At 57.9% G+C, this 26383-nt stretch overlaps 3 protein-coding genes across 5 annotated transcripts; 1 reads left to right on the forward strand and 2 right to left on the reverse strand.

Moving 5' to 3' along the window:
* Window positions 1-4292: 4292 nt before the first annotated feature.
* Window positions 4293-15578, reverse strand: LOC137756467 (uncharacterized). Its single transcript, XM_068532709.1, has 8 exons — window positions 15388-15578; window positions 14876-15204; window positions 13636-13996; window positions 13319-13538; window positions 12966-13039; window positions 12728-12880; window positions 11934-12179; window positions 4293-11638 (listed from the first exon to the last, which is right to left on the reverse strand). The coding sequence occupies exons 1-6, from the start codon at window positions 15576-15578 to the stop codon at window positions 12823-12825; spliced, it is 1233 nt and encodes a 410-aa protein (XP_068388810.1). The 3' UTR covers window positions 4293-11638; window positions 11934-12179; window positions 12728-12822.
* Window positions 15094-26261, forward strand: EOLA1 (endothelium and lymphocyte associated ASCH domain 1). Of its 3 annotated transcripts, XM_068533140.1 has the most exons (4): window positions 15094-15227; window positions 16111-16182; window positions 18453-18733; window positions 19549-22255. In XM_068533140.1, exons 3-4 carry the CDS (start codon window positions 18481-18483, stop codon window positions 19770-19772), a joined length of 477 nt encoding a protein of 158 aa, XP_068389241.1. In that variant the 5' UTR covers window positions 15094-15227; window positions 16111-16182; window positions 18453-18480; the 3' UTR covers window positions 19773-22255. The 3 variants fall into 3 exon arrangements, 2 of the variants coding, with proteins under 2 accessions (XP_068389241.1, XP_068389242.1); XM_068533141.1 differs by lacking the exons at window positions 15094-15227; window positions 16111-16182 and adding an exon at window positions 17199-17290; XR_011072243.1 differs by lacking the exons at window positions 15094-15227; window positions 16111-16182 and adding an exon at window positions 23879-26261 and having other exon boundaries at window positions 19549-21245.
* HSFX3 (heat shock transcription factor family, X-linked member 3) lies at window positions 21075-22575 on the reverse strand. Its single transcript, XM_068533142.1, is given in 2 exon segments — window positions 21075-21665; window positions 22102-22575. Coding segments are annotated over 2 exon segments (1065 nt in total).
* Window positions 26262-26383: the final 122 nt, after the last annotated feature.

Genomic DNA, 26383 nt, shown 5'->3' on the forward strand with positions numbered 1-26383 from the left:
GACATGATACTATACATAGAGAATCCTAAAACTGCCACCAGAAAACTGCTAGAGCTAATTAATGAATATGGTAAAGTTGCAGGATACAAAAGTAATGCACAGAAATCTCTTGCATTCCTATACACTAATGATGAAAAATCTGAAAGAGAAATTATGGAAACACTCCCATTTACCATTGCAACAAAAAGAATAAAATACCTAGGAATAAACCTACCTAGGGAGACAAAAGACCTGTATGCAGAAAACTATAAGACACTGATGAAAGAAATTAAAGATGATACCAACAGATGGAGAGATATACCATGTTCTTGGATTGGAAGAATCAACATTGTGAAAATGAGTATACTACCCAAAGCAATCTACAGATTCAATGCAATCCCTATCAAATTACCAATGGCATTTTTTACGGAGCTAGAACAAATCATCTTAAAATTTGTATGGAGACACAAAAGACCCCGAATAGCCAAAGCAGTCTTGAGGGAAAAAAATGGAGCTGGAGGAATCAGACTCCCTGACTTCAGACTATACTACAAAGCTACAGTAATCAAGACAATATGGTACTGGCACAAAAACAGAAACATAGATCAACGGAACAAGATAGAAAGCCCAGAGATTAACCCACACACCTATGGTCAACTAATCTATGACAAAGGAGGCAAAGATATACAATGGAGAAAAGACAGTCTCTTCAATAAGTGGTGCTGGGAAAACTGGACAGCTACATGTAAAAGAATGAAATTAGAATACTCCCTAACACCATACACAAAAATAAACTCAAAATGGATTAGAGACCTAAATATAAGACTGGACACTATAAAACTCTTAGAGGAAAACATAGGAAGAACACTCTTTGACATAAATCACAGCAAGATCTTTTTTGATCCACCTCCTAGAGTAATGGAAATAGAAACAAAAATAAACAAATGGGACCCAATGAAACTTCAAAGCTTTTGCACAGCAAAGGAAACCATAAACAAGACGAAAAGACAACCCTCAGAATGGGAGAAAATATTTGCAAACGAATCAACGGACAAAGGATTAATCTCCAAAATATATAAACAGCTCATTCAGCTCAATATTAAAGGAACAAACACCCCAATCCAAAAATGGGCAGAAGACCTAAATAGACATTTCTCCAAAGAAGACATACAGACGGCCACGAAGCACATGAAAAGATGCTCAACATCACTAATCATTAGAGAAATGCAAATCAAAACTACAATGAGGTATCACCTCACTCCTGTTAGAATGGGCATCATCAGAAAATCTACAAACAACAAATGCTGGAGAGGGTATGGAGAAAAGGGAAACCTCTTGCACTGTTGGTGGGAATGTAAATTGATACAGCCACTATGGAGAACAATATGGAGGTTCCTTAAAAAACTAAAAATAGAATTACCATGTGACCCAGCAATCCCACTACTGGGATGCAGCAAAAGCAGTACCCAGAGAAAACCATAATTCAAAAAGACACATGCACCCCAATGTTCATTGCAGCACTATTTACAATAGCCAGCTCATGGAAGCAACCTAAATGCCCATCAACAGACGAATGGATAAAGAAGTTGTGGTACATATATACAATGGAATATTACTCAGCCATAAAAAGGAACGAAATTGAGTCATTTGTTGAGAAGTGGATGGATCTAGAGACTGTCATACAGAGTGAAGTAAGTCAGAAAGAGAAAAACAAATATCGTATATTAATGCATGTATGTGGAACCTAGAAAAATGGTACAGATGAGCCGGTTTGCAGGGCAGAAGTTGAGACACAGATGTAGAGAATGGACATATGGACACCAAGGGGGGAAAACTGCGGTGGGGTGGGGATGGTGGTGTGCTGAATTGGGCGATTGGGATTGACATGTATACACTGATGTGTATAAAATTGATGCCTAATAAGAACCTGCAGTATAAAAAAACAAACAAACAAAACAACTAATACTAAACTTTCATTGGGTTATTTGTATGGAAATATGTTAATATAAATGTTTCAGACATTACATGAAATTCCTAAAAATCTTATATTTGTATTTGTATGGAAATATGTATGGAAATATGTTAATATAAATGTTTCAGACATTACAACAACAACAACAACAAAATCAGATCATTAAGGTGGGACCTAATCTGATGTGACTGATGTCCTTATAAAAAGGGGAAATTTGGACACAGAAGGCAGGCACACACAGAAGGAAGATGCCCACGTGAAGATGGAGGATTGGAGTGATGCATCTACAAGCCAACGAATGGCAAAAATTGCCAGTAAACCACCAGAAGCTGGAAGAGGCAAGGAAGGATCCTTCTCGTACTGGTTTTAGAGGGAACATACCTCTGCTAATACCTTGATTTCGGACTTGCTGCTGCCAGAATTGTAAGAGAATAAATTTTTGTTGTTCTACGCCACCTAGTTTGTGGTACTTAGTCACAGCAGCCCTAGCAGAGAAATACAACTTAAAAACATTTCAAAATATAATGAGATTGATGGGCTGTGCAGAATGTAAGCTGAGATAGAAAATCACATGTACCAGTTGGCATAATTGTATTGTTTTTGCTATTATTATTCTTTTGCTGGGCAGTAGCAGCAGCAGAACAAGAGTGAGAGCAAATGGAGAGGGCCCATGAGAGAGCAGTTTGGGTGAGAGTGGTTAAGAGTGAGGGTGTGAGAGAACTGGTTTCAGTCAGTGAGTGGGATCCTGAAGTTTAGGATGATGATGAAAAGGTCTAGGATGTGGCCTTGAAGATGGGGGGGGGCTGAGGTGGAGAGAAAGAGATTGTCAAAGGCAAGGAAGAAGTCAAGGAGCTGTGAGTAGCACAAGCTGCCCAGGTAGACACTGAAGTCACCCAGGATGATGGCAGGACTCAGGATGCCAAGGAAACCAGTGAGCCAGGTGCCCGAGTCTTCAATGAGTGAGGGAGAGGGACCAATAAGTGCTGTGTAACCACAATCTTAGTGGCTGTAAGCAGCACCCATTTATCACCTCATAGTTTCCTTCGGTCAGAAGTCTGCGTGCAGCTTAAGTGGGTCTTCTGCTCAGGGTTTCACAAAGCTGCAATCAATGTGTTAGCCAGGGCTATGTTATCTGAGGCTCTGTGTTCTCTTCCAACTTATTCAGGTTGTTGGCAGAATTCAGTTTCTTGTGGCTGTAGGCTGAGGTCCCCATTTTCTTGCTGGCCATCAGCCAGGGCTGCTCTCAGCTCCTAGAGACCATTTACAGTTCCTTGCCAGACGGCCCTCTCACAGGTGCTCTCAGGGAGTGAGAGCAGAACATATTGGTCTATTGGTCAATATTCCACAATACCCTGCCACAGCACAAGGATGAGGACTCGGGCGAGAATTCAAGGCTTGTTTCATTCCAGATCTGGGATCCTCGGACGGGCACTTCTCGAGGGCAGGCTCTGCCCCTTCCATTCACCACTGTATCCGCAGGGCTGGCACTATTTGTTGGGTTTCGAGGGATCACTGGGATGACAAGCATGAGCAGAATGACTTGGATGAGAAGGCGGAGCTCACCTTGCACAGAGAGGCAGGCAGCACCCTTGTCTCTGTGGGCATGTGAACTGAATCTGAGAAGGAACCTGATGTGGGCTGCAATTGCCACCACATGTGCTGGATACCGAGGGCCCTGTTCCCGTAAGTGGCTGTCTCAAGATGTGCTGGATTGTTCTCTAACTGCCTGGGGAGTGCCAGGTGGATGGGGCTGGGTCTGGGCTGCCCCAAGGTTGATGATACAGCAGGAATAGGCTGGTTTCTGGCTGGGAACTCCCGGGGGAGTGAAGGTGAATCGGATCGCAACCAGAATCTGATTCTGTTGAAGTAAAGCCTTATGGAACATGACGGGGCAGAAGAGGGACTGGGCATCACTGCAGCATTGACATTTGCTGAGCTCCTGCCCTAAGTCAAGGACTTTATAAGGTGAGATGATTCTCTCATTGTGGAAGAGGTTGGTCCCAGGCCCATTTGTCTCTGGACATCTTGCATCATCCTGTGAACAGTCTTTCCTTTCCCTTCTCTCTACTCTCTTTTTCCTTCAATTTCCCTTCAAGCCCAGACTTTTCCATCCTGCCATTCATTGATTCAGCGAGCATGGCTCTGGTTGGGAGGACAGGCCTCTAGCTTGGAGCAGGCAACTCTAGGGCTGTCAGAGCCAGGAAGTGGAGAATTTCTAAGAGCCTCCAGCAGGGGCCGCCCAAGCGCTGGTGTTCGCTGGCGCTACTGCATTGGTGATTCATGTCCTTAAAATAATATATAGATGAAGCACACGCTTGAAACAAAACAAACAAATGCCTAGTCAGATCTTTTTTTTTCCCCCATTTGCGCTGCATGCATCCGAATTGAGGAGGTTACATTTGGTCACCCCCTTCCTCCTGGTTTTCCCCGTTCCTCTTCCACCTAGGGAGGATTTCGGCTTACTCCCCCAGATTTAAGAGCCTCAGGGAAGGGAAATAATGAGACCTCCAGGAGGACTCTCACAGTTGGGGGGCTTCCTGTGTGAGGGGAGGGGCTGCGAGCCAGCCCCAGGCCTGTCTGGCATCACACACCTGTGCTCTTAGACTCTGACAATCGGGTGTTTCTTGCGAAGGAGAGCCCACAGCTGGATGGCCAGGGCAACCCCCTCTCCCTCTGCACTTCTGCAGTCAAAGCCAGGGGACAAGTGGAGCTGGGAAACAGCGTGAGGCTTGGGTGACATCCCTCTGGGGCCCCTCTCATAGTTGTGCCATGAAACACACCTCAGGCGCGACTGGGTCCATCTACAGAAGGAATAGCTAAAGACGGCCCGAAACGGGGCCCTTTTCAGGGGCAGGGAGGAACAGAAGTGTGGAAGGAATCTTCGGTGGTACAGTGAATTAGCACGTGCCTCATCAGACCGGTGTCCTCATGCAGTTAGTAGTTTACGCCAGAAAGGTAGCAAGGGGAGCATGGGCTTGGTGAGGAAAAGGAAGCCCTCATTTTATATGGCACTAATAATTTTAAAACAAGTAAAAGGGATGAGAATTTCAAATCTGTCTTTACTAGGATGTGATTTCCTTATATAGATGACGCAGGCTGTCATCTGCGTTTTACTTGAAGAAATGTGGCATTTGGGAAGCAGCGGACGTCACCCCTTGTGTAATCAGTGTGATGTGATATTTCTGTAACATCATTTAAAAGTCTATCAATATGGGAAACTTCTGTAAGAGTTTCTAAGGGACCAATAAAAACACTTGGGTGGAAGGCATACCAGAGGGGATTCTTGCTAAAGGACATGTGTTCACAGGCAAAACACAGCTTGCAAAAGTCCTTAAAGCTGGGATTTCTCTCCATTGAATTTTGGAGCCCAAGTGTTGCCTTTGAACCCCAGGTAGGAGCAAAAGCTTGAAACTCCCAGTCCTAGCCTTCACCTTGTACCCCGGCAGAAACCACCAGCTGCCCAACGTCACTGCCCCTGACAGCTTGCTGGCCTCCAGCTGGCCACATGGAGTGATGGCACGTGGAGTGGTCACAGGATGACCTCTCTGAGTGATGGCACGTGGAGTGGTCACATGATGGGGCAATTAAATGAGCATGGGCTCTGCCTTCAGACAGATGTAATTTCAATCCTAGCTCCACAGGGTGGTCCTGACCCGCTGCTAAACTTCCCTTGGCCACATCAGGAAATGCGAATTCCCACAAAGAGACTGCCTAGGGGTCTGTTCCCAGTGTCCAGCAGGTACTCAATAATCTGGGGCTGTGGGTAGCAGGTTCTGCCAATGGAGTTCCAGATCCTGCCCTACCTGGCCTGCCCCAGCTCTAGCCTCACTGGGGCATAGCCGCAGCGATTGCTGGCTCTCCTGAGTCCCACACCATGGCTCGTGAACTTCAGACAAATGCCAGCTGGGCCAGTGAAATGCTTCCAGTTCTGAAGCCGCAGCCTGTGGCACAGGGGACTCCAGCCTTACTCAGGTGATGCCCACCCAGTTGCCTGACAGGCTCCAGGGAGCAAGTGGGGCATCTTCCTGGTACCTTGTTCCTGGCACTATGAGCAGAGCAACTCTGGTTTCGCATTTCCAGTGTAACTTGTCTTCTATGTCAACAACAAGCTGCTTAAAGAACCAGTCCTCAGAACCCCAGAGGGACACAACAGGCTGGAGGCAAGGTAGCACTGAGCACTTCTTCTGCAATTGTCAGCCGGCGGCGGGGCCCAAAGGCAGGCAAAAGACCCCAACATAATTTTCCTGCTTCTCTTCCCCATAACATCTTTGTGCACCAAATTCATTCTAGCCTTTCAACTCATGGAATCCTCCCTGCTGCCCCAGGGACTGTGCACTGTTACTACGCCCAGCATACAGATGTGCAAACTGAAGCTGGAGAAGGGTCAGCACTGGCTCAAGATCTCACCGCCAGCAGGGCTGGAACTTAAACCCTAGCCTCTGAGCCATGATGGCCACAATGCCAAGGACAAACCCAGCCCAGGGCACTGGTCTGGGCCGCTCAGCCCTGTGTGTGAGGCTGATCACCATGCATCCTCATGGGCAACCAGGGTACATGGAGAGTCACCAAGGCACAGAAGCAGGGGTGGGCAGGCAAGAGCGAGCTTCCAGATCATTGGCTGGCAGAAAACCCCAATTTTGCTCAGGGAAAACATGGACTTTGCAATTTAGGGTCCAGGTTAATACTAATAATATTATTAGCTACTAAGCATGGAGCAAGTGAGACGTCGGAGCTACTCCCTGAAGGCATCTTTCCATCCTGTCCAAAGTTAACAGACAGGCTTCTCAGTGACAGAGGGAGCCGCCCAGCAGAGCAACTAGTACCTGTGGCAGCACAGCGCCCTTTCAGCTCATCTCCTCCAGCTGTATTTCCCACTGGGCTCTTGTGAAGTGTGCTATGAAAGCAAGGCAACCGGGTGAGCCTGACGCTGCCGAGCTTCCTGTGTCATCACCGAGCTCTCAAAATCAGAGACTCCTAAATCCCAAAACATGCCAGAATTGTGTGGGGGACCCAGGCTTTGTGGGACGGCACTGGGAGATGGCACAGGGCTCGGGATTTCCTGAAACAAGACAGCGGACAGGTTTTCAGAGATATAAACAACTAGTGGACACACACGCTGTCCAAGAGCCCTTCCTCTTTTTAGCTCTAGGTTTATCCCATTTCTACCATGGAAGACCGTGGTTGGTACCAAACGAGATTCCACATCCTGATGCAGTTTGACAGATGGTGGGGTGTCTAGTCATCTAGGGTGACCTGGGGCTTGGGCCTCAGTCCTGCCTGTCCCAGGAAGGGCATCCCTGCTGGCCGAAGGCTGGAGGAAGGTCACACACCCAGGAACCCTGGGCCTCTGTCAAAATGTTGGCTCTTACTGGTGTTAATATCACATGTGCACAATGCTTCGTCCAAAAGCCTTGGGGGCCACGTGAGTTTCAGGATTCATAAAGATGATGGGGACACAGAGCATATATCAGTGACACCCTGGCAGGGTCTAGCAAACACGCTGACTTCTCTGCAGTGAACCACATGACTCTTAACACCAAATGGGATAAAGAAAATTCAGGATGCTATAAATAGCTTTGTGCCATCATCCATTTTTGGTTTTACCACCAAAAGGGTTTAGGTCAAGCTGGTGAAAACACTTTTGGTTGCCAAAGCATCATGGCTGATGGAATCGTGGAGAGCAGATCATAGACCCGTATTACCCGAGGCAGCAGATTGACATCAACTCCCACACAGTTCAGGGAAGCTCCTAGCTTCAGCGATTCCTGGCGCAGCTACAGACCTTAATTCTCAAACCCTATCGGTTTGACTCAGTTCACGCTGCCTCCTATTGTGTCCAGGGGCCACTATACATCTTTGGTCAAAACCTACCCACGGCTCCCAAGTCCCCAGACCATATCCTGTAGGACCTTTGGGACTGGGGTCCGATAGTGTCACTGTCCTCCTCCTCCTTTCCAAGCTGGAGGCTTTTCAGTGTCTGCCTGTCTCCCAGCTGCAGGCTTCACGGCACAGGCCTGCTTTCCCACACTCTTTCTAGCCTGGCAAATCCTTCTTGAGAAAACAGAGGTGCCTCTCCAAACACTATTCGTAATAGGTGCTTTCTGGTTTACAGACTGCTCTCATGTGAGTCATCCTGTGTCACCCTCACCCCCACCAGGCAGAATAAAAAAAATTAGTCCTTATAGGGAGACTTTCACGTTATGCCCATCCTTCAGACGAGGAAATCGAGACTCACAGAGGTAAAGTGATTTGCTTAGACTCACACTCCAGCAGTGGTGGTGCCAGGGATCAATCCCAGGTTTGTGATGGCAGAGCAGAGCTTGTGCTTCCTCCCACGCTGCTCCCTGTGGACGACAGGAGCCTGCCCAGCCTACCTGGGTAGCTCTGCACACACACTTCCCTCTACAGGCAATGAATGAAACTTCACAGCACATCAAAATCTCTAAAACACCTATGCCAACAATCGCTCAGAGGACCTGAAGTGATGGTGTCAGGCTGGGGCCCTCCACAAACTCATCTGCTCCAGCCACACACCTGGTCTCAGTCCCCTGAATGTGTCTGGCCCTTCCAGGGGTCCCGTCCCCCATCTCCCAGCTAAGGAGACCCTTCTCACTTCAAGACCCAGCCCAGACGGCCCTCCTCTCTGAAGCCCTCCGCAGCCCCTTGCTCTGAGTCAGGGGTTCCCCGCTCTTCACGTTCCCCTCCTTCTGCCTCGTGTCAGACCCTGTGCTTTACAGGTCTGCCTGGAAGATGCCCCTCCCCCACCAGCCCTGAGTAACACAAGGGGGAGTGGACACCCGTGTCCCTGCACAGTCGAGGACCCTCTCACAGGTCGGACGTCTGCGGACTTAAGCGGGCTTTGCCTTATGATGTCTGGCATCCAGATCTGCCCTCTCCCATCAAGCTGCGCTGACACCGATGCTGCTAACAGATGGCCAGTTAGCCAACGCCCTGGAAGCACGTCCCCTGCCCAACCCAGCGGTTGTCTGATGCACAAGAAGCCAAAGCACCTCCCACCAGGCCGGCCGCAGGGCAGAGCAAGGTGCTGCCCGGGCCAAGGCAGCTGGCGCCCCGTGTGCGCACGCAGCCACCCCTCGGGCACCAATTCCGGGCGCTGGTTCTCCCGGTCAGTCGATGTGGATCGCAAGGCCTCAGGCACTGCGAGGGCCTGACCACTGGGGCCCACTGCGGGGACCTCTAATGCCCGTCCGTGCTCTGCAGCTCCCCGACGGGCTGGCAGAAACTGTCGGGTCGACATCGCAGGTTGGAGGGACACCCTGCCCAACCCTGCTTGCTCCCTGTCCCCTTAGTGGGTGTGAGTCCCCAGCCAGCCTCTGGCACTAACTCTCTCCCGGGATCAGCTTCCCGAGGGACGCAACCCGAGCCGGCCGGCCCTGGGGTGGTCCAAGGAGCTGGTGATGACATGGGGTCTTGGCACGGGATTGTCATCACCCGCCCCACTGGCAACGAGGACCCCACCCCGGGGATGGGTGGTGTGCGGACAGCCCCGGGCACAAGGCCACAGCCCAGCTGCTAGAACTTTCATGCTAGAACTTTCGCTGGGCTGGCAGGGGGAGAGGAATTTCCTGGCAGGTGAGAAGATCCAGGCGTGCGGAACGTGGGGGGCACAGGGGGAGGTGACTTCTTTGCTTTGCCGACCACAGGGGATGAGCAGCTTAGGGTGAAGAGCAAAGTGAGAAAAAAGGGGGCCCCAGGGTCTCCCCAGTACCTTACAAAGGAGCCCCCATCTCAGGCAGCGGACAATCGTCCAACCCAGGATTCGAGAGAAGTGGCTGAAGCTCAAAGACGCTGAATGTTCAACCAAGGCACGTCGTCTGTCCCGCCAGCATCGGAAGCCCACTCGGGAAAACCTGCGCCCTTGACACGAGGACCAGGGAGACTGGGAGGAAGCCCCAGAAGACCGGGACTCCCCAGACGTCGCTGAACTTCTGAGCCTGCGGCAGTGGCCCACCCCTCCCCCTAAAGAGCTGGTGTCCCCGCCTCACCCCCGAGGGAGCAAACATGACCCGAGTCCTTCCCCACAGGTGCCCTCCGTCCCAGGAGACAGGGTAGCCAGCCGCCCCAATTTGCCGTGGGACGTGAAGCGCTACAAGCAGCAGTGTGCAGGAAAAATGGGGCGAGGTGGTCAGCCCACTGCCAGACCCCCAAGCAGAGCGAAGTCACCTCACAACACAGGCCGGGCGCGCCAGGCCTGGTGAGGGAGGAAAGGGATGACCCCCCTGCCCTCCCCCGCCGCCCAGGGACTGCAGCAGAGGTCGTGGGGCGCCACTGAGCGGCCAGAAACCAGGGGCTATGACGATGGCCGCCACTGACCAGGAGGCCCGACCCACCGAGCGGGGCAGGTGGTCAGTACAACACGGCTTCCCGGGGGCTCGATGGATGGGCAACCGACCAAGATACAGTCTAAAACGGACACTCAAAAGAGCAAGGACGGGCGGCAGGAGGCCGAGGGCAGCCGCCCCAGTGAACAAGTCATGATCCCTCGCCCAGGTCCTGCCCCTGAGCCAGTTCTCAGACGTGGAACCACGGACCAGGGACGTGGCGGGTCCCCAGGGGGAAGGACGCTGTAGCACCACGGCAAGCAGGCACTCGTATGACCCCCCCCAGCCCCTCCCAAAGGGACCTCGGGCTCCGCGCTGGGCGACCCAACACCGGGAAGCGGGACAACCAGACAGCTGGAGGCTGTTGGACACCGGGCCCAGCTTGACCCTGATGTGGGAGACGCAATAAAGTCTGTCTCTGCGGCTGCTTCAGGAGGACCCCTGGGCTGGGGTTTCTGAGCAGAGGCTGTCACTGGTCCAAGGTACGCAGGGCCGTTCCCGAGGATCTGTCAGCTGGTCCTGAGCAGGGAGAGGCTGCAATCCACTATCCTCCAGAACCAGGTGCAGGGCTTAGCGAGATGCCTGCCGAGGAATCCTTCAGAACCTGGGGTAACACTTAACGTGAGTGAGAAGATGTAAGGCCCAATGGTAACCCTGCACGCACTCCAGCGAGTAAAGGAGAAACGTGTAGAAAAAGAGCAGGGGAGACACGCCCCACTCGTGAACTCGTGAACCTTCTTGCCTCCAGGTGATGCCTTATGGGCGTCCCTTGCTCCTGACTCTTCACATCCTCTCTGCACTCTGTAAAGTCGCCACAGAGAGCACCCAGATACTCAAGAGGCGGCTGAACGGGCCCTACACGCAGAGCCCATCAGTCCTGTCATCCGAGACCTGTAACCCCGGTTACGGGATGGCAACACTCGCTCCAGACCCCCACCCCCGCACCCAGGCCCCACTCCTGAATCTCTCAAACAAGTAAGCTGGACCCATTCACTGGGCCATGGCCTGATGTCGGGAAGGCCCCCTCCAGCTGCGGAGGGGGCCTGGGGCCCGGGTCGTTGCTGATCCGCCCAGAGACTGAGGACGCTAAAGAGGATGTAGACCCGAGGGCTCAGGAGTGCCGCAGACGTGGAGCCGAGCATCTCCCGCCCCCAGCCAAAGGTGACGTAACGGTCCGTAACGCGAAGGCAAGTGGGGGCATCGCCAGAAGCGCACAGAAGTCCCCCTGTGCTGTGTGCCACGCTCCCTGCGCAGGCACCACCCCGAGCAGTGGCGGCAAAGTGGCTGCTCACGTCTGCGGGTCCCCTGTGTGCAGCTTCTTCCCGAGGTCCTGCAGCGCCAGTCACTAAGACAGAGTCAGAAATACCCGCGGTTCTCAGGCTGGACGCCTCGATCTGGGCCGTGTGGAGAGGGGCACGGCCACCAGGAGCTGCCCAGGGGACAGAGGGGAAGGCGGGGGCAGGGGAGCACGTCTTAGAAACAGGCCAGATGTGGGGCGGCAGGAGGTAAACCGGGAGCTGGGGCAGAGAAAACAAGGCCGCCGGCCGTCTTCCTGCAGCTGCACGGCTGCCCCGGGGCTTGTCCTGCGTGAGTCCACGGCATGGAACTAAAGCCAGGCGGTGACCGAGTGACTGACTTACCCAGTCAAGAAGGAGCCCTTTCTCACGGGCAGAGCGCTGGACGCCAGGGCACCGTCTCCTCGGGGACCACTAGCCCCAGGGGGCGGGCCTGGGAGTGGACGGCAGCCTCCAGCGGGAGGGCCGGCGGGACACGCCCTGACGTTTGGGGCACTTCCACAGGTCGGAGAGGGTGTAGGCGAATGCGGAGTCCAAAGCTGGCCTTCAAAGAGAGGAGGAAACCAGCCCCCAAGGGGCAGGAGGAGGCATCTGAAACACAAACAACCAGGGCGGGATTAGTACCCGGACCCCGAAAGGAGCTCCCACAACTCGGCACAAAAAGGACACGCAGCTCAGCGGCAAGATGGGCAACGGGCGCTTCAGAGAGGAAACCAGCCCTACCCAGGAGGACACTAGGGAAACTGAGACTTTGGGTCGAGCCCGTCCCACACCGGTGGCGCCCCAAAACGTGCGGCAGGAGCAACCTGGAACCCTCTCCGGGCCTCAAAGACGCAGTTGGGGTGGGGGGCTGGAGGGGCCCAGGCCACCGGGGACGAGAAGGGGACGCAGCCGCAAAGGCGAGTGCCCAGATGGGTCGCAGGGCCAGTGAGGTCTGCTGGGGCCACGGGCAGGGGGCCAGAAAGGGAAGTGGACTCAGACCAGGTGCCCTGGGCTCCGAGAGGGGGCGATGTCCTGGGGGCGCCGTCCCCCAAAGAGCAGTGGCGCCAACGACAAGGGCTTCCTGAAAGGAAGACGGGGTGCCTCGCGGGGACAGAAGCGCGTCTGGGGAGGAAGCAGAGCTTGAGGAGGAGACTCACTCCTGTGACGTGGGGTGCAGTCACAGGGGCTGGGAGGGAGCAGGAGCCCCGAGCCGCGGAAGGCGGGAGCGGCCAGGCTGGAGGCCAAGGCTGACCTAACCCAGATGAGCAGAGGGAAAGGAGAGCAGGCCCGTTCCTGCCAGGACGTTGTTCCTGCAGGGGGTGGGAAGCGGCAGGTGGAGAAAACGTCACTGGGAAGTCAGAGATCAGATGGTTGTAAGGCTCGGCGCTGACTTACTTGTACTGAAGATCAAGGCTGAGTTGCAAAGGGGCTCCTCTCACGGGGGCAGCCAAACACCAGCCCACGCCCACCTGCAACACGGCCAGGCCATTCCTCCTGGGCCCGCCCATCCGGCAGTGAACAGGCCTGGCAGCCACTACCCCGGACCTCCCTCCCCGCGCCGGGGACCTGGGGCTCCCCGCCTCTCAGCACACACGGGAGGGTCAGAGAAGGGAGTCCTTATGTAGCGCCGTCACAGCTGTCCCCCAACCGGCAGCCACCTATCACGCGCCTCTAGCTCGCTGGGCAACTTCTAGTTCTTCAAAAACGGGGTTCGGGAGGAACACCAGCAGCCCACACCCACCACTCACGGGACCCTCCCTCATGATCTGAAAGCACGACGACGACGCTCCGGGGTGTCTGGACGCAGCTGGTAACCACGCTTGGGGCGAGGAGCCGAGGAGGGGACACCGGCATGGAGGGACTTGGAGCTGCTGATCGCTCAGGTCCCCCGCAGCCCCGAGGCCCCGAATCCGCGAAGGCACCCTCCGCTCCTCACCTAGGGGCCGGCACTCCTGTTCCCTCGGGCTTCTGCAAGGAGAGGGGAGGCCGGCTCGCTGGAGGAGAAAGCAGTGCTCCGTTGAGCCAACGTTCCCTCGGCAGCAGCTGTGTCAGGCGCCCGGCTTACAGGAACGAGTAAGACCCTGTCCTTGTCTTCCCAGGACTCCTGGAGAGCAGCTCCAGCCCGGGAAGAAGAGCCCAGCGAAGGGAGGCAGCAGGAAGGCACAGGGCGCTGCCAGAACCCCAGACGCTCGCGGCGGGCGCAGAAGGGGACGTTACAGTTGTGCCTGGAAGGAGGACAGGAGCTTGCCAGCACAAGAGGAACCAGGGGTCCAGGAGCGGGAACCGCACGTGCCAAAGTGTAGAGACCCGCAGAGTGCGTGCCCGCAGCGTGCAGGGACAGCACAGGCACCCAGGGTGTTGGGCGACAAGGACGGAGAGCCGGGGCCACTCGAAGGCCCTCCCAGGGCACCAAGGAGGTGTTGGGGCTTAAACAGGAGAGGGCTCGGCAGGGTTTTCAGTCCGGGGTTGACGAGGACAGATGTGCGGTGTGACACGGAACCGATGGCCTGTGGGGCACCCACTGGAGGAGGAGCGACAGGAGGCGTCCCGGCCGGTGGGGAGACTCAGGTGACAGCACCGGCCCTAGGTCATGAGGCCTGAAGTCAGCCAGTAGCAGTGGGGACAGAAAGAGGAGCATTTATTCTGAGCAGGCACTTGGGAGGCAGGGACACAGGACTTGATCACCAAGGAAATGGGAGGGAGGGCGGCGGTAAGGAACGCGAGGAGGAGCAGAGCCAGGTGGGAGACACTGAGTGGGCTGAGGCCCCGCCCCCCCCACCCCCCCACCACCACCACTGGGAGGAAGAGGACAGGAAACAGCTCTGAAGGGGAAGTTGGCTTTGTTTGGGACATGCCAGGTCCCAGGGGCAACAGGAAGCCGAGTGAGACATTTTCTTCTCACCTCAGAAAAGGCCAGATAAAGACTGTCCCTCAGGACTCGGCCAGCAGCAGTCCCAGGGTGGCTTGGAGGGGAGCTGGCCTGGGCATTCAGCCCAGAGGTGCGAGACTCAGCCCAGAGGCCCCGCCCTCTCCCCCTCCCCCTCCCTCCCCCGTCCCCCCGCCCCCCCCCCCCCCCCGGCTCCCTGTCCCCTGGGGTCCATTCTGAGGCTCGGATTCGGTCGCTAAGGACCCTGGGTCGCTGCCACTTTGACCCTTGCCGACTGTTGCGGCGCGGACTGGACGCCTAAGGTAAGGGACTCAAAAGGGCACCGTCTGGCCTCCTCCACTGAGCTGGCCTCGCCCACCCTCCATGGGTTCCCAGGGGCCCAAGCTCCATCCCTGTCAGCTCCGCCCCCGCCCCGCACCTGCCCGGCTTTTCCCCAGCTCCGCCCCACTCCTCCCCAGCTCTGCCTCCTCCTCCAGAAGCTCCTCCTCACCCAGCTCTTTCCCACACGTCAGCCCCAGATACTCCTCCCCCAGTTCCTCCCACCTGCGCCCTGCCCCTCCCCCAGCTCCTCCCCAGCTATTCGCCACAGCCCCGCCCCTTCTCTTCCGACCCGCTCCCCCGCCCACTTCCTGGTCCTCCTCCGGGTGCCGCTCCACGCCGCCGGTCTCGAGCCTCCGAGCGGCCCGGCCTTCCGCGCGCCGCCACACGGCCTGGCGGCTCCTACTCTTGTCTCCTAGCGGCCGGGGCCTGCGTCGAATGCGCGATTGTTCGTAAGTGCGTGTCTACGTACCTGCGTGCCTGCGTGCGTGCGTACGTGCGTGCGTACGTGTGTACGTACATGCGTTCACCCCGGAAATAAGGGGCGTCAGCGCTTGTGGACGCGGCCACGTGTCACCGGTCCCGGTTTCCCGAGGCGGACGACCGTCCTACCCGGTGGCCGCAGCCGGGCCGTCCCAGTGCGCCCGCGACTCGCCCCGCCCGCAAGGAGCCAGGACCCGCCGCGCTCGCGGACGGTACCTCCGGGCGGGAGTTTCCCGGGCTCTGCGTCGGGGCGCGCGCGCGCGGGGCGGCCAAGGCCGCACCTTCCTGTCCCCTCCACCGCCACCGTCCCCGCCCGCCATCCTTCCACGTGTGTGTCCCGCGATGCGCGCTGGTCCACACGCACCCGCCGCCCGCAGTCCTGCCCTCCCGCCTCCCGCGGGCACCCCCCACCCGCCTCCCTGCCCTGCGGGGCTCAGCTGCTTGTCCGCGGCTCCCCTCCCGCTGGGACCCACCCAGGAGTCCATTGAGGGGCAAGGAGTGTGGGGCTCCCCAGATCCTTCCCGCGTGGCAGCGTGAGGGGAGGTGTCGTTTTCCCCTGTTGGATGCGGGAGCTGCTGGGCTGTAAGATCACCGTCACTCCTGTGGGATGGGCTTCTGTGCTGCGGGCTGAGGCATCGTGGGGTCCCCGGCCCAGCCGGGCGGGGACAGGGTCGTCGCCTTGATGAGCAGAACCAACCCTGAGGGAGCCGGCACGTGTGCTTCTCATCGTTTGGGCCCTCCTGGGTCCTGGTGGTCTCCGGTCCCTGCCGAGGAGAAGACCGTTGTGGTTCCTTGGCCAGCATTGCTGTGTGGCTGATGACTTTTCTCCTTGTCCCTCTGGTCCTCGTGCAGGTGAAGACGCCGAGACAAGTGGAAGAGTGTCTTCTCCTCTGGCCGCCAAGCAGGCACCCTCTGCGTCGAGAGGTAGGAGGGCACTCAGCCCCCTTCTTCCCGAGGGATTCTCCCCAGGGGTTCCGCCCGCACGGCTCGGGCCCCATGGTTGTGATCTGGTGGCGCCCGTGAGGAAGGGGCTGGCTGGGAAGCTGAGTGGCGGAAACCGCGGGCAAGCCTGGGGTCCGGTCACACACCCCAGTAGGAGCCAGAGAAACGGCCAGGCCCCAGGGACTGGCCAGCCTCCCTCGTAACTAACCCGAACGCAGTGAGGAGGGCGACCCTTTGTCACCCATCGGGTTGGCAGAGGTTAAGCGGGATGATGGTGCTCGGGGGCCCGCCAGTGCGTGAGGGCACGGCAGCCTCGCCCGTGGCTGGCAGAGTGTACACGGGGGAGCCTTTGCGGAAGGCCGTTTGCCGGCGCGTGTCAGCGTCTCGGGATGTGTGCCGTGTGACGCGGGCCTCCTCCGACCCGGGGCTTCAGTTAGCGAGTGTGTGGTCGTGTTGAGTGTCTAGAGGGGCAGAAAGCGCCAAGCAGTCTGTGAGTCCCCCTCGGCAGGGGGAAGAGTCAGTAACCTGTGGGGCAGCCGACGACGGGGTACCGTGTGGGCGGTGCAGATAGGACAGATGAAGACGTACAGACGTGAAGCAGTGTTCCCGAGGTTTCGTGAGCGGAGAAGTCATCCCCCACCCCCGCGTGGAGAGGTGTCCAGGGCAGGGCTGACCCTCTGTGATCGCTTGCCCGGGCAGTCGTGTCAGAGTCCCACAGTCTGGGTGGCTTAAACTACAGAACGTATTGCCTTGTGGTTCTGGAGGCCAGAAGCCCGAGATCTAGGTGCGGCTGATGGTGGCTCTCGTGAGGGCTGTGGAGGGAATCTGTCCCATCCCGCCCCCCCCTCACTCCCGGGGCTTTGCTGGCTCTCCTGTGTGCCGGTCTGTCTCTAACTGGCCCCATTTTATGGGGACATCAGTCCTGTTAGAGGAGGGTCGACCCTAATGAGCTCATCTGACCTTGATCACCTGTGTGAAGACCTTTCCTTTGTAGGTAGGCTCACGCTCTGAGGTACTTGGGGGTTGAGATTCCAGCACGTGAATTTCAGGGGCACGGTGTGACCCCTAACACCCTCCAAAGGCTTCTGAGGTAGGAGCACACGCGGAACGTTCCAGGGATGGAAGGAAGGCCTTCATGGCTGCAGGGGGTGAATCCAGGGGCGAGGAGAGCAGGCAGCCAGGGGGAGGAGCCAGATCATGTGGGGCCTCATGGGCCCTGGAGAGAAACGTGGCTCCGCTCTGCTCGGGGAAGGAAAGCCCTGGAAGGTCCTGGGCTGGCTGCCTTTGCGGCCTTGTCCCCCGTCCTCACAGCCACGTGGAAGTGGAGGCTCCGTGCGGTGCCGTGACCTGGCTGACTTTCAGGCCCGCGGCTCCCCTGCTCCTCTGTCCTCAGTGAGCAGGGACCCTCCCCCCGCCCCCCCACCCCCAGGTACAAGGAAAGCAGGCGAGGACGGGGGTGCGTGGAGTCAGCTCCCCTGGAACCACCCGCTGTCTCTCTATCCCTCGGCGCCTCCTCAGCTGCAGAGCGGGGTGACGGTAATCTCCAGGGTTATTTGAGGATTGAAGTCTGTGTTCCCTGGATGGTGCCCGTCCCAGGTCCTGGCGTGGAGACGGAGCGTGCACCAGTGCCAGTAGTTCCTGCCGTCACGTATCCTTTCTCGGGCTCCGGGCCGGGGTGGAAGCAGTGGTGCAGGAAGGGGTGGGAGGAGGGTGGCTCCCAAGGCGCGGGGAAGAGACACCTGGCAGGGCCACGTGACAGCCAGGGCATCCCCAGGGCCGAGCCAAGGTTGGTTGCCAAGGATTTGCACTCAGCAGCCCTGGGGTAAGATGGGGGATCTGCAGAGCATGGGCAGTGGCAGGGCCAGGGAGCTGCGGGGCCGGGGGCAAGGGAGAAGCCAAGGCCCAGGGCTGTCCCCGTCTGAGCCGGGAGAGGGCCAGAGCCCGGCCACTGGGCTGTGAAGCCAAGGGGCCCTCCCTGCCTCCTCTCTGCCGCCCGGGGCCCAGTGCCCTCTGTCGTGGAATTGCCCACACGCCTCTCTCTCGCCGTCCGGGCCTCCCTTGTGAGCTCCCCGCGGACTCCATCTGATGGACAGATCCCCCCGGTCGGCACCCCCTGTCAGCTGACGGCACGGAGACGGATGGAAGGGGCTGGCGCCCGGGGGGCCCCCGGGGCTGAGGTCAGGCCCACGGGTCATGAGCTCGGAGGCCGGCACGCCAGGCTCCTTGACCGTTACGGTTCTGTGTTTCCGCAGCCGCGTGAGGCCCTGGGAGCTCTGGGAGATGAAGTTCGGCTGCCTGTCCTTCCGGCAGCCTCATGCGGGTTTCGTCTTAAATGGGGTGAAGACGCTGGAGACGCGGTGGCGGCCCGTGCTGAGCGGCCACCGGCACCGCACCCTGGCCGTCCACATCGCGCGCAGGGACTGGGAGGACGCGGCCTGGAGGGAGCTGCTGGCCGAGAGGCTGGGGATGAGCCCCGCGCAGATCCAGGCCTTGCTGCGGGACGGGGAGAAGTTCGGCCGCGGAGTGATAGCCGGCAAGTGACGATCGCCTCCCGGGGCTGCCCCCCAGGGTCTCACCCGGGGCTTTGGCATCTCGTTTTCTTTTGAACCGGTCGATGTGGGGTTAGGGTTAGTTTTCCTGAGGCACCTCACCTTCGGAGGGGCCGGGAAGGTCCCTGGGCTGGGGGTCGGCGGGCCCGGGTCCCCTCCCCGCTACTCTGGGCCTCAGTCCCCCTTTGTGCTCTGAGAGGCAGAGGCGGGTACGGCTCTGCCCGTGGTGCTCGTCTCCGTGTGTGTACGTGTGCGCGCGCACGTGTACACGCGTGTGTGTGCGCGCCGTGGCAGAGCCCGCGGGAGGCAGCACGGCAGCCAGAGCTGCGTGTGAGGGGGACCTGGGGACTCGGGCTGCCCGCCCGGCTTCACGCGCCTGCCTCACCCCCGCTGCCCGCGGCATCCTGAGGAAGTCCCCTAAACCCCCCCAGGGTGGGGGTGGAGGTCCCGCATCAACCACTGGCCCCCGGTGAGTCGCTCAGGGACCTGATTGCCCGTAGGCTCCCCGCAGCGGCGGCCGGGGCCCTCCTGACCTGTACCTGCTGCCTGCAGCGGTCGGGCTGGGAGCAGCCTGGGCCTTGGTGGGGTCGTGGAGCACCAGGCCTCTCCTTTTCACTGCTCTCCCTCCCTCCCTCGGCCTCGCCCCGAATTCCCTGAACCGAGGTTGGCAGGCGGGGAATGCTCGGCCAGAGGGACCCAGTTCACCCCGGGTCCCCTCGGCGATGTGGTCTTAGTCTCTAGCGGTCGTGACTTTGAATCACCTTGTTCTCCATCTGTGTGCTTCTGTCTTTGTGCACAGGGCTGGTTGACATTGGGGACACTTTGCTGTGCCCAGAAAACTTAGGTCCCAACGAGGCTGCGGAGCTGGAGAATCAAGCCCTGCTGCCCAACCTGCGGCAGAAGTACCTGACTGCGCTTGCCAACCCCCGCTGGCTGCTGCAGCCTGTCCCCAGGAGAGGCGGGAAGGACGTCTTCCAGGTGGACATCCCCGAGCACCTGATCCCCTTTGGGCAGGAGGCCTGACCAGACTGGGCTCTCGAGAGGAAGGTGACCGAGAGAGCAGCTCATCGTGCCACCGTCCACTCGCCTTCACGCCCTGGACGTGCACGTCTGGTTCGGTCTGAATCGGCCCTGCCCTGGGGAGCGCTGCCCGCTCCGTGCCGTTCACGGAAGCAGACGTGCCCACCTGGTGCAGGGACAGGGCTTGGGACTCTCCTCGTGCGATGCCGCTCTGGGCTCAGCGACAGAGTCTCGAGGACTTTGACCTTTAGGAAAAGATGGCAGTGCCACTCGTTTTGGCCCTACTGATTCTGGGTGGTTGAGAGAAATGTGTTTTGAGAGGACCGGTTAGCGTTTTCCCCGCTTTGTCCTGGTCAGAACTCCCAGATGTTTGGACCGCGTCTGGGGAACGAACAATGGGGGAAGGCCGGTGGCGGGCCTCGTGCACGCGGGAGAGGACCGCAGGCCCAGAAACAGGGCGCGGTCTGTCCTTGCAGGTGACCCTGGCCCTGTTGTAAAGTGTCCCTTGGCTCACGAAGCGTGTGTGTTAGACGTGCTGCCCGGCCACTTCACGTCCGAAGACAGGCTCCTAGACACAGCTCTGACGGCCAAGTGAGAAGGGCTGGCGCTCACTTTGTGGAAATCTCTTACTTCTCTGTGGGGTTTGGGGTCATCTGTTAGCAAGCTTTCTAGGGGTTGTTAACCTCTGAGGGTGCTGGGCTTTCCCCCAGGTGTCGGCTGGAACGGCCCGTCTCTTCTGAGGCAGATGGCAGTGTGCACGCCTCCCTTGGTGGGTGGGGTGGCCCTCCTTTCCGGCGGGCCTCTTTGGGAGGCCCCTGGATGGTGGGCTGGACACACGCTCAGCTGCGGGTCAGAAACTTCTGGCATCATAGGGGGACCCAGGAGGAAGCCCCTTCTGCTTCAGGATGCATGACTAATGGAAGGTGACACCCCTGAGGTCAGGAGCCAGGCTGTGCTGCCTCCTGACTGGCAGGCAAGGCCCAGGGGCCAGCCTGTCCTGGGCCGGCCTCAGCGCTCCCTAGCCACGTCCGTGGCTGAGCGTGGGAAATGCTGCTGCTTCAAATGAAAGGGGACGGCGGGGACCAAAGCCTGCCGGGGGGGGGGGGGTGGGTGGGTGTCCAGCCTCGTCGGGCCCGTCCACTGAGATGTGTGAATAGGACAGACGGTTAGAAAGGACACAAGACTCGCAATTCTCGTTCGATTCTTTATTTACTCCTGTGGACTTTGGCTTTTCTTTATTAGAGACGAAAACAGATTCTTGGTTATGAGATGGGGCTTTTCGTGTGTTCCCAGGGGCCTGCGAGCTCAGGGATCGCAGTTGTCCTTGAACTGTTCTCGGAGAGCACACCTGCAATCTGAGGAGCCCTCCTGCTCCTCATCCACCTCAGGGACCTCGTTCGGGGACAAGGCAGAAAGGGCCGCCGGCAGGAGGGAGGAACAGCCGTTGTCCACAGGCATCTCCGAGCCATAAGCCGGGTAAACCGTGGGGCTGGCGGGCAGCTCCCTGGCGTCGTCCCTTCCGGCGGTAGCCGGGGGCACAGAAGTGACATTCCAGGGAGTGCCCTCCCCACTCGGGCCTCCCTGCTCACTGGGGGGATGGTTTTCCCTGGCCCGTCCCGCCCCACCGCTCGTAGAGCACATGCTAGAGAACAGCGAAGACTGGGTACCGCTGGGCCCCTGAGCACTTGGGGCTTTCTTCTGGGTGGTGGAGTCGTTGGAATGGATTCGTGGGGAGCTTCTGGTAGCAGCCACTGGCTTCTTTCTCTTTAGGGCTGTTGCTCTGGTCCCGGGCTGAGCAGTTGCTCCCAGGTTGCCTTTTCTCTCAATGTTCTCGATGAGCAGAGGCTTGTCTCTCTGAAAGTTGGAGTTGCGGTAGATAGGAAATGAAACGAATCACTTTAGCCATTCTGGGAGAAAATACCCATTCCTTCCCACCCCCGCCCCGTGCCGCCCCCCACCCCCACCCTGGTCCATCATAATGGTCTTATCTGACTATGGAGAAAAGGTCTCTTTAAGTTCCTGGCAGGTTATTCCGCCCTAGAGTGTGCGCTCCCTAGAGCTCCCCGAGGCGAGCCTCGGTCGAGGAGTTACTGTGGCTACCTGACATCTCGTGGCCTCTCGAGAGGGTCTGTAGGCACACCTGCAGGTTCTCTCTAAGGGGCTGTGGCTGAATGCCACGGGCTCTACCTTCTCATCTTTCCTTAACTACCTTCTCACGTGAAGTAAGTTATTCTCGGAAATGAAACCCGTTCAGCACGTGGCCCACCTGGCCTCCCCGGAATGTGTTCGAATAACAAGAGAACATGGGCAACGGAAGGGCTTCCTACTTTACCATCAGCCTCTTCTTCCCTGGAGGGCGGCTGGTCATGCGTATTTTGCTGAACCCGTACAGGTTCAGTTTGCGGATGACAGTCTTCAAGCTGTCCCTGTTGAAAATCCTGTCTGCGCCTCTGCGGCGAAGAACCTCCCTGCGGAAGAGGTCTTGCTCGACGATCACCGTGTCTCCCTCGTCGTTCCAGCGCACAGAGGTGAAGGCGGGATCCTCCACCATCCTCCAGAGCTTTCTTGGGAAGGAGAGCTCAAGAATACTCTCGTTGGCCACACCGTTGTTTGGGCCCTGTGGTGGTGGGTTGTCTTGGGAGCCAGGATCTGGGCTCTCGGCTTGGTCACCCTGCTTCTCCGAACTCTCCCTTGAGTCCACATTTGGATCCGGGGACGCACGAGAGGGGACCCACGTTGCTGGCTCTGCGTCAGCCGATGGGCCCAGCGTGACTGTACACAGCTCGTCGCTACTCTGACTAGCCATGGAGCCAGTCTAGATTGGGAGCATTCTCCACCCGAGACCGTATCAACTGAACTCTCAGGGCACAGATGCCTTGGACCAGAGCGGGGATGCCCAGTAAATACTGTCCGCCGGGTTCTAGAATCTCGGTAGTGGGGCAAACAGCCACTTAAGTCGCAGTCTTCTTTATTGGTCACGTGATGTCACAAAGGCGGTCTGGAGAGGGAGCCCTGGCCAAGTGTGGGGGAGGGGATGGGGACGGGGTGGGGGATCCCCGGCGTCTGTCTTTTTTTCTAAAAGTCTCGAAAAGTATGGTTCAAGTTCCCGGGAAAGCCTCCCGTCTGCCGCCAGGCACCTTGTTTCAAGGGGCCAGGCCCCGGATGGGTTGAGAAACGTGATCCTGTCCCCACTCCCATCCCTTGATGCTGGCTTCCGATTTGCTCAAGGGCCAGGCCCTGGCGAGGCATAGCTTGGCTGCCACTGAGACCACAGAGATCACGTGGGCCCCTGGCGACTGTCCCTCCCAGAAGATGGGGGTCCCTAGTGGGCTGGTTGGCCTAGCCTGAGCCGGTGCCCACCCCCCCCCCCCCATCCCCCTTCCGGCTCTGGTCGCTTGCAGCTGATCCTGCCAGCTGGTCGGTCCCGCTCAGACGGGCCCAAACAAAGAGTCCTGATTTCCTGCCTCCCAGGTCAAGCTGTCCCCAGAGTAGGGCTGTGCGTGACCTCACATTCAACTCGAGTGTTCCCCAAGCACCTCAGACACAGCCCTGCCCATGCCGCCGATGCCGCGTGGGAGGGCATAGCCACGTGCCCTCCGCTGGGCATCGAGCCTCCTTTTGAGCTCTGCCTGCCCCAGACCTCATCCCTGTGCGGATCACAGAGGGATTGTCTTCAGCGTCCCATTTCTTCCCGTAGAAGCCCTTCTCGTGGCCCAAGAGTGCTCACTTTTGGAACACCTGCGTGTGTCCTTTTCCCATCGCCTTCCCAGACCGTCGGATTCAGCTTCCCTGCGGGCTGCCTCGAAAGCCCTGTTTCCTTTCCGCAGTGGGGTGGTTTGGCTTCTGCTGCCCCCGATCCTGGCCTCCCACGTCCACCTTGGGTCTCTGTGGGTACTTGCCCTTTGAAGGACTTGATTTGGGGCTTCAGCGTGTAGCCTGTCCCATTGAAAGCGAGCATTTCACTGGTGCGCTCCCAGGCCAGCCCTGCTCTCCTTCCCCACGCCCGCCCCTGCCCCACCTCCACCTCCACCTCCACCTCCACCTCCACCCCCGGGGCCCTGTCTCGCTGTTACCTTGAGGATACATAGAATGATTTTGTTTGCTTTCAGCTTAGACGCTTTTGAACGGGCCTAAGTGACACGGACTGACTCCCAAGGAAATTTCCTACTTGCCGACCTAGACGTGACCGGAGGAAGCCCCCGTCCACGTGCATTTGGAAATAGATGAGGGTCTGGGTGTCAGACGCGCCGAAACCCGAATGAGAGTCGTCCGTCTTCACCGCAGGTGGGAGGATAGCATGGTGGGTTTGGCGATGCGCGTTCTCTGGCCGTTGTGGGCAACTTTGTCCTTCATAGCCACTGTGGAGGGGACAGAGTGGCACCTTGGAAAGGCCCGTCTGCGAGGATCCGAGGTCCCCTGTCCCAGCTCTGCCACTAAGCAGGGTCGTCTGCCCTCTGTGAGCGCCACTGCCCTATTTCTGAAAGGGGAGAGCTAAGAGGGTGTGGAAGAGGACCTCCCGAGGTGCCTTTCAGCCTAAGGACTGGCATCCTGGATGGAGCTCCCAGGCCTAGATTCGGGCCTGCTCCCTGGTCTTTGTGCTTCTAAAGTGGTTTACAAAGCATTCTTTCAGGTCAGTTCCTCCTGCAGGGACGTGACCTCGGAGGCTGCGAATTTCGGTGGAGGCCGTCGGTGGCTCCTCGGAAGGGGCCCGAAGGCTGGGGCCTCCTTGGGCGGGCCCGCCTGTGTGGCCTTGCCTGCTGCCCCCCTCCTCGGGCCCTCCCTCGCCCCCTGGGTCCCGTAGGAGCTGCCTCCTTCCTGGTCCCCCTCCCTCCCAGGTGCCAGCCAGGCCCCGGCAGTGGGTTTGTGTGGCACCGTGGGGGTCTTTCTCAGCCGGGTCTCGGGACCCTTCAGTTGGGCAGGCACAAGCCCTGGTGACGTCCAAGGCCTGCCTTTCCCAGCCTCGCCCTGCGGCCCCTGCCCTTGGCTTCCGCGCCCTGATGCCCCCAGCCCGGAGGCCCTCCAGCCGCTCCCCTCCCTCGCTGCCGCCAGGGTCTCGGGGTGTCTGCCAGCGTTCACTTCCCTCCAGTATCTGAGGAGGCTCCTGGAGGGGCCTTGTCCCGGTAGGCACTGGGGCCTTACAGTCAGTCCCAGGCAGTCTCAGTCCCTCCCTGCCCGTGGCTCAGCCATGAGCAGCTCAGCAGGCCGGGCTCCCGTTGGGCAGGAGGGCCCCAGGGCAGGAACAGGGACGGGGCGCCGTCACGCGGGAAGGTGCCGGCACTGGACAGAAATGCCGGCACCTGGCAGTGGCGGATCTCAGCAAACCACAGACCAGCCCCACACTGCCTCTGCTTCTCCTTGGCACCTTCCTTTCTTGGGCCTGCTTTTTGTCAACTGAAAGACACCGTGTAGCACCGAGAAGAGCGATGGGTCGCCAGTCAGGAGGTCGGCCACGGACCGGGGGGTGGGTGGGCACAGCGTGGGCTCGAGAGGAAGTCAGACCAGGGCTCTGGTCCCCACCCCGTCACTTAGCAGCACGTGACCCTGGGAAGATTCCCAAGCCCCGTGGCCTCAGGTTCTTCACCTGTGAAGCGAGTGGGTGTGACGAGCCGTGTCTTGTAGGGGCTGCAGGGATGCGCGTGAGCTTCGTGAAGCAGCTCACAGGACCTGGCGTCTGTGGGAACGTTGACGACGGGCAGTTATTTCTCATATTGTTTGGGTCACAGACCCTTCCCCTCTCTCCTCTGGCCTTTGGTTGGGCGGTTTCTTGTCCCGGTCATGTCAGAGAATATGCAGCTCCGTCACCATCACCTCCCACGGAAGGAAGCCCCGCTTCCCAAAGGCCCAAACTGCCCTGGCTCGGGGCACTTACACTCCAGGGCTCGCTCCTGGAGCCCCACCGCCTCGTCCCGTGTTGACTTGTTCTGTGGGACTTTTAGGGGACGTCTCACCACCTTCCTCATGTGACTGCGGCTCCTAGACCATCCCCCTAGGTGTGGGTGTGTCCTGCTTTTCCTAGCGTTCCCGCTACTAACACAGGCCCTTCCGGAGAGCAGAGCCTCCGTGGAGTTCTGCGGAATAAATGAACCAGTGAGCAGGGGGCTTATTGACTCAGACCAGTTATCTTCTACTTTCGTAAAAAGCCCATGCAAATCCAACTAAATATAGATATTTTCGTTTTATACAATGACAGAAGAAGTTAAAAGATTTAAAATTAACTTTTGCTTTTATTTTTCTATTTCTTTTTCTTTCTTTTTTTTTTTGGCCGCACCATGCGGCTTTTGGGATCTTAGTTCCCCAACCAGGGATCAAACCAGGGACCCCAGCTGGGAAAGTGCTGAGTCCTAACCACTGGACCGCCAAGGAATTCCCAACTTCTGTATTTCTGGACCCCATCAATTTTATTCTTAAGTTCTTTCTGATTTCCAAGAAAATTACTATTCCAATGAAATGTTATCTTGTTTAGGATCACAAAATAAAACGGGAGACTTAAAATTTGTTTTACAAACTAGGACAACTTTTGTCCATGAACAATACATGTGTGATCAATGTCATTCACAAACTTAGACACTGAACCTTATTAAGCCTTCTTTTAAATGGAACAATATTTGACAAAT

This window comes from Eschrichtius robustus, chromosome X, assembly GCF_028021215.1.
Source record: "Eschrichtius robustus isolate mEscRob2 chromosome X, mEscRob2.pri, whole genome shotgun sequence".
Classification (NCBI taxonomy): Eukaryota; Metazoa; Chordata; class Mammalia; order Artiodactyla; family Eschrichtiidae; genus Eschrichtius; species Eschrichtius robustus.

Excerpts from the sequence above, each read along its gene's own strand:
- LOC137756467 (XM_068532709.1), bottom strand. The coding sequence starts at position 15,578 with ATGGCGGGCGGGGACGGTGGCGGTGGAGGGGACAGGAAGGTGCGGCCT. Across the intron at positions 13,539-13,635 it reads ACAGGGTCTTACTCGTTCCT|AAGCCCGAGGGAACAGGAGT; the intron begins GTAAGCCGGGCG and ends CTCTCCTTGCAG. Across the intron at positions 12,881-12,965 it reads AGCCTTGATCTTCAGTACAA|GAACAACGTCCTGGCAGGAA; the intron begins GTAAGTCAGCGC and ends CACCCCCTGCAG.
- EOLA1 (XM_068533140.1), top strand. The coding sequence starts at position 18,481 with ATGAAGTTCGGCTGCCTGTCCTTCCGGCAGCCTCATGCGGGTTTCGTC. Across the intron at positions 18,734-19,548 it reads CGGCCGCGGAGTGATAGCCG|GGCTGGTTGACATTGGGGAC; the intron begins GCAAGTGACGAT and ends CTTTGTGCACAG.